Genomic DNA, 6329 nt, shown 5'->3' with positions numbered 1-6329 from the left:
GCCGCGGCCGGCGAAGACGTCCCCGCGGGCGCCGCGGCCGTCGAGAACGTGGTGGCCGTGGGTGGCGCCGAGGTCGTCTCGGTGGCCGTCCTGGCACCCCCGTCCTCCTCCGACGGGACGGCGGGCGGAGCCTTCGGCGAGCCACGGGGCGGCGCCGCCGTCGCCGTTGACGCCGGACGCTTGGGCGGCCGTCGCCTTGGCGGCGTCTCCCACCATGTTCTTGAGAACAAAGTCCACGATGTCGGAGGGAAGGTCTTCGGCGGCGGCGGCGGGCGGCGGCCGGGGCGGCGGCCCCGGGGGCGGCCCGTCCCGTTGTCCCCGTTGTCCTTTGTCCCCGCCGTCGTCCGCCCCGTCCAACTGGTCGATGTGGGACAGGGGGAGGGGACAAGGGGACGGCGGCTCTCGCGTCACCACGGTACGGGCGAAACGGTAATAACGTCCCCGGGCGGCCAACCGGGCGCCGGCGCCGTCCTCGTCCTCGCTGCTGTCGCCCGGCGCCGCCGGCGTCCCCGAGGGACCCAAGAGCCCGGCGGCCAAAGCCAACTCGGTGACGTCCAAGTCGTCCAAGGCCAGGTCCGGGCCACCCGACGGCGACAACGGTTCCAGGGGGGACGACGGCGACGGCCCCGCCGGTGACGATGACCTCGGTGGTGACGACGGCGGTTCCGAGGACGACCTCGGGCCCGGGGCTGACGGTGGCTCTTCCGGGGACGGCGGCCTTCCAGGTGACGAGGGTCTTCCAAGTGATGAGGGTCTTCCAAGAGATGAGGGTCTTCCAAGCGATGAGGGTCTTCCAAGCGATGGTGGCCGTCCAGGTGACGATGGCCTTCCGGGTGACGATGGTCTTCCGGGTGACGATGGCTTTCCAAGCGATGGTGGCCCTTGAGGTGACGATGACCTTCCAGGTGACGATGGTCTTCCAAACGACGGTGGCCCTCCAGTTGACGATGGTCTTCCAAGTGACGATGACCTTCCAGGTGACGACGACCTTCCCGGTGACGATGACCTTCCAAACGATGGTGGCCCTCCAAATGACAATGGCTCTCCAGATGACGGTGGCCCTCCAGGTGACAACAGTCTTCCAGGTGACGATGGTCTTCCAAATGATGATGGTGGCCCTCCAGTTGACGATGACCTTCCAGGTGACGACGCCCTTCCAGGTGACAACGCCCTTCCAGGTGACGATGGTCTTCCAAGTGATGACGGTCCTCCAAGTGACGACGGCTCTCCAGTTGACGATGACCTTCCAGGTGACGAGGGTCTTCCAAACGATGATGGTGGCCCTCCGGGTGACGACGACCTTCCAGGTGATGAGGGTCTTCCAGGTGACGAGGGTCTTCCAGGTGACGAGGGTCTTCCAAATGATGATGCCTCTACAGTTGACGATGACCTTCCAGGCGACGATGGCCCTCCAGGTGACGAGGATCTTCCAAACAACGGTGGCCCTTCAGGTGACGACAGTCTTCCAGTTGACGATGACCTTCCAGGTGACAATGACCCTCCAAACGACGGTGGCCCTCCAGTTGACGATGGTCTTCCAAGTGACGATGACCCTCCAGTTGACGATGACCCTCCAGTTGACGATGACCCTCCAATTGACGATAACCCTCCAATTGACGATGACCCTCCAGTTGACGATGGTCTTCCAAGTGACGATGACCCTCCAATTGACGATGACCCTCCAGTTGACGATGACCCTCCAGTTGACGATGACCTTCCAGGTGACGCCGGTCTTCCAGGTGACGAAGGTCCTCCAACCGACGGTGGCCCGCTGGGTGACAACGCCCTCGGGGGTGTCGGCGCCCCCCCCGGCGACGCCGGCTCAGGAGACGACCTCGCTCCGCCGGGCGACGGCGGCGGGCGGGGGGGACACCGGCGGGTGATGCCGCCGCCGCTGCCGGCGGGTGACAAAGCCCTTCGGGCCCGTCGCGGGGGGGGGAATTCGGGGTCCCCCACCGTCAGGATGTGACGGGCCACCGGGGTGGCACTGCCTGGGGGGGGGGGGGGGGCGGGGGGGACACACGGGTTCAGGCGACAGCGGGGGGGGGGGGGGCGTGTGTGTCCCCCCCCCCCCCCAGGGACACCCCAACGCCCCAGAGACCCCCCCCCCCCCCAGTGTCCCCAAGGGTCCCCCGTGTCCCCAAAGAGCCCCCCCCCGTGTGCCCAAGGGTCCCCCCCATGTCCCCCCCCGTGTCCCCAAGCCCCCCCCGTGTCCCCCCCCATGTCCCCAAGGGTCCTTGATGCCCCCTCCAATGTCCCCAAGTCCCCCCCCTGTGTCCCCAAGGGTCCTTGATGACCCCCCCATGTCCCCCCCCCATGTCCCCAAGGGTCCTTGATGTCCCCCCCCCATGACCTCAAGACCCCCCCATGTCCCCCCCCCATATCCCCAAGGGTCCTTGGTGCCCCCCCCACATCCCCAAGCCCCCCCCATGTCCCCCCCCATGTCCCCAAGGGTCCTTGATGTCCCCCCCCAATGTCCCCATGTCCCCCCCCCCATGTCCCCAAGGGTCCTTGATGTCCCCCCCCCATGACCTCAAGACCCCCCCCATGTCCCCCCCCCCCATATCCCCAAGGGTCCTTGGTGCCCCCCCCACATCCCCAAGCCCCCCCCCATGTCCCCCCGCCATGTCCCCAAGGGTCCTTGATGCCCCCCCCAATGTCCCCAAGCCCCCCCCCCGTGTCCCCAAGGGTCCTTGATGCCCCCCCCCACGTCCCCAAGCCCCCCCCATGTCCCCAAGGGTCCTTGATGACCCCCCCATGTCCCCCCCATGTCCCCAAGGGTCCTTGATGTCCCCCCCCATGACCTCAAGACCCCCCCATGTCCCCCCACCATGTCCCCAAGGGTCCTTGATGTCCCCCCCCATGACCTCAAGACCCCCCCATGTCCCCCCCCATGTCCCCAAGGGTCCTTGATGTCCCCCCCCATGACCTCAAGACCCCCCCACGCCCCCCCACCATGTCCCCCCCACGTCCCCAAGCCCCCCCCCCCATGTCCCCAATGTCCCCCCCCAACTCACCGGGCGAGGGGAGGGGGCGCGAGGAGCTGCCGGGGGGGGGGTCGGCGGGTGGGCGAGTAGCCGGGGGGGCCCCGCGGGCGGGTGCTGGGGGGACCCCGGGGACTTTCGGGGGGGGGGGACACCCCCACCCGGGCTGGGGGGGGGCCCTGGGCTGGCACCTGCAGAGAGAGAGGGGGGGGGGGGTCAGGGGGCACCCAGGTGTCCGGGGGTGCCCCCCCACCCAAAAAAAAGGGACCCAGGTGTCCGGGGGTGCCCCCCACCCATTCTAAGCCCCCCCTGGGTGCCCCCCACCCATTCTAACCCCCCCAAAAAAGGGACCCAGGTACCTGGGGGGGGTCCCCAACATCTGGGGGGGTCATGGAAGGGACCCAGGTATCCAAGGGTGCCCCCCACCCATTCTAAGCCCCCCCTGGGTGCCCCCCACCCATTCTAACCCCCCCAAAAAAGGGACCCAGGTATCTGGGGGGGGTCCCCAACATTTGGGGGGGTCATGGAAGGGACCCAGGTATCCAAGGGTGCCCCCCACCCATTCTAAGCCCCCCCTGGGTGCCCCCCACCCATTCTAACCCCCCCAAAAAAGGGACCCAGGTACCTGGGGGGGGTCCCCAACATCTGGGGAGGGGTCATGGAAGGGACCCAGGTATCCAAGGGTGCCCCCCACCCACTCTAACCCCCACCCCAGGGTGCCCCCCACCCATTCTAACCCCCCCCAAAAAGGGACCCAGGCACCTGGGGGTGGGGAGGGGGGGGGACACCCCGGATTTTTGGGGGCACCCAGGTTGGGGGGGGGGTCACCCCGTCGTACCGGGGGGGCCGTGGGCGATGGTGCGGTTCTCCTCGGGGTGCCCGGCGGGGGGGGCACCCTCGGGGCCCGATCCTGGGTGATGTTCCAGGATCCGACAGCGGTACCAGCAACGGCGCCGGGCGTCCCGCGTGCTCCAGTACAGCCGCCAGCACCTGCCGCCCACCAGTATGGACCAGTGCTTCCCAGTAGGAGCCGGGGGAACCCCCAAAACCCCCCTGCAACCCCTCCAGGAGCCCCCAGTATACTCCGGTGCCCACCAGTATGGCCCAGGGACCCCCAAAATCCCCCCCGCGTCCCCGCAAGTGCCTCACGGTACAGCCCAGCTCATCCCAGTATGGACCAGTGCCTCCCAGGATGGCCCAGGGACCCCCAAAATCCCCCCCGCGTCCCCGCAAGTGCCTCACGGTACAGCCCAGCTCATCCCAGTATGGACCAGTGCCTCCCAGGATGGCCCAGGGACCCCCAAAATCCCCCCCGCGTCCCCGCAAGTGCCTCACGGTACAGCCCAGCTCATCCCAGTATGGACCAGTGCCTCCCAGGATGGCCCAGGGACCCCCAAAATCCCCCCCGCGTCCCCGCAAGTGCCTCACGGTACAGCCCAGCTCATCCCAGTACGGACCAGTGCCTCCCAGGATGGCCCAGGGACCCCCAAAATCCCCCCCGCGTCCCCGCAAGTGCCTCACGGTACAGCCCAGCTCATCCCAGTATGGACCAGTGCCTCCCAGGATGGCCCAGGGACCCCCAAAATCCCCCCCGCGTCCCCGCAAGTGCCTCACGGTACAGCCCAGCTCATCCCAGTATGGACCAGTGCCTCCCAGGATGGCCCAGGGACCCCCAAAATCCCCCCCGCGTCCCCGCAAGTGCCTCACGGTACAGCCCAGCTCATCCCAGTATGGACCAGTGCCTCCCAGGATGGCCCAGGGACCCCCAAAATCCCCCCCGCGTCCCCGCAAGTGCCTCACGGTACAGCCCAGCTCATCCCAGTATGGACCAGTGCCTCCCAGGATGGCCCAGGGACCCCCAAAATCCCCCCCGCGTCCCCGCAAGTGCCTCACGGTACAGCCCAGCTCATCCCAGTATGGACCAGTGCCTCCCAGGATGGCCCAGGGACCCCCAAAATCCCCCCCGCGTCCCCGCAAGTGCCTCACGGTACAGCCCAGCTCATCCCAGTATGGACCAGTGCCTCCCAGGATGGCCCAGGGACCCCCAAAATCCCCCCCGCGTCCCCGCAAGTGCCTCACGGTACAGCCCAGCTCATCCCAGTATGGACCAGTGCCTCCCAGGATGGCCCAGGGACCCCCAAAATCCCCCCCGCGTCCCCGCAAGTGCCTCACGGTACAGCCCAGCTCATCCCAGTATGGACCAGTGCCTCCCAGGATGGCCCAGGGACCCCCAAAATCCCCCCCGCGTCCCCGCAAGTGCCTCACGGTACAGCCCAGCTCATCCCAGTATGGACCAGTGCCTCCCAGGATGGCCCAGGGACCCCCAAAATCCCCCCCGCGTCCCCGCAAGTGCCTCACGGTACAGCCCAGCTCATCCCAGTATGGACCAGTGCCTCCCAGGATGGCCCAGGGACCCCCAAAATCCCCCCCACGTCCCCGCAAGTGCCTCACGGTACAGCCCAGCTCATCCCAGTATGGACCAGTGCCTCCCAGGATGGCCCAGGGACCCCCAAAATCCCCCCCGCGTCCCCGCAAGTGCCTCACGGTACAGCCCAGCTCATCCCAGTATGGACCAGTGCCTCCCAGGATGGCCCAGGGACCCCCAAAATCCCCCCTGCATCCCTGCAAGTGCCTCCCAGTACAGCCCAGCTCATCCCAGTATGGACCAGTGCCTCCCAGGATGGCCCAGGGACCCCCAAAATCCCCCCTGCGTCCCCACTAGTTCCTCCCAGTATAGCCCAGTTCCTCCCATTCTCCCCCAGTGCCTCCCAGTATGGACCAGAGACCCCCCAAATCCCCCCCAACGGCCTCCCAGTACAGTTCGCTGCCTCCCAGTATCCCCCAAATCCCCCCTGTAACCTCCCCAGTCCCTCTCAGTCCCCCCCCAGCGCCTCCCCAGTCCCTCCCAGTACTCACTGGTAGCCGACTGGGAAGAGCCGCCCGTCGCACTCCGACAGCTCCGTCAGGGCCCCGAGGCTGTCGATGCGGATGGACCCTACGACAGACCCCCCCCAAAATCAGCACCCCCCCAGCACCCATGGGTGCTCCTGAGAACCCCCCCCAGGACCCCCCCAGCACCCATGGGTGCTCCTGAGAACCCCCCCCAGGACCCCCCCAGCACCCACGGGTGCTCCTGAGACCCCCCCCAGCACCCATGGGTGCTCCTGGGACCCCCCAGGAGCCCCCCCCAGCACCCACGAGTGCTCCTGGGACCCCCCCAGCACCCATGGGTGCTCCTGAGACCCCCCCAGAACCCCCCCATTACCCATGGGTGCTCCTGGGACCCCCCCCAGCACCCATGGGTGCTCCTGGGACCACCCCAGAACCCCCCCATTACCCATGGGT

The 6329-nt window shown here is 67.9% G+C and overlaps 1 protein-coding gene across 1 annotated transcript in view; it reads right to left on the bottom strand.

Annotated features, from left to right (window-relative positions):
* Window positions 1-8: 8 nt before the first annotated feature.
* The window catches only part of LOC138684201 (collagen alpha-1(I) chain-like), a gene marked incomplete at its 3' end in the record, with an annotated part of 28327 nt that continues 22006 nt past the window's right edge, over window positions 9-6329 (bottom strand). Inside the window, exons 15-19 of the mRNA XM_069777906.1 lie at window positions 5901-5979; window positions 3823-3974; window positions 3018-3175; window positions 1007-1991; window positions 9-826 (exon numbers count right to left, since the gene is read on the bottom strand). Of these exons, the coding sequence (XP_069634007.1) occupies window positions 9-826; window positions 1007-1991; window positions 3018-3175; window positions 3823-3974; window positions 5901-5979 (2192 nt within the window). The remainder of the gene's footprint in view (window positions 827-1006; window positions 1992-3017; window positions 3176-3822; window positions 3975-5900; window positions 5980-6329) is intronic.

The sequence above is a fragment of the Haliaeetus albicilla genome, unplaced genomic scaffold (assembly GCF_947461875.1).
Source record: "Haliaeetus albicilla unplaced genomic scaffold, bHalAlb1.1 scaffold_198, whole genome shotgun sequence".
Taxonomy (NCBI): domain Eukaryota; kingdom Metazoa; phylum Chordata; class Aves; order Accipitriformes; family Accipitridae; genus Haliaeetus; species Haliaeetus albicilla.
Note: the sequence above shows the minus strand (reverse complement) of the source record. Positions and strands in the feature narration are given on the sequence as shown.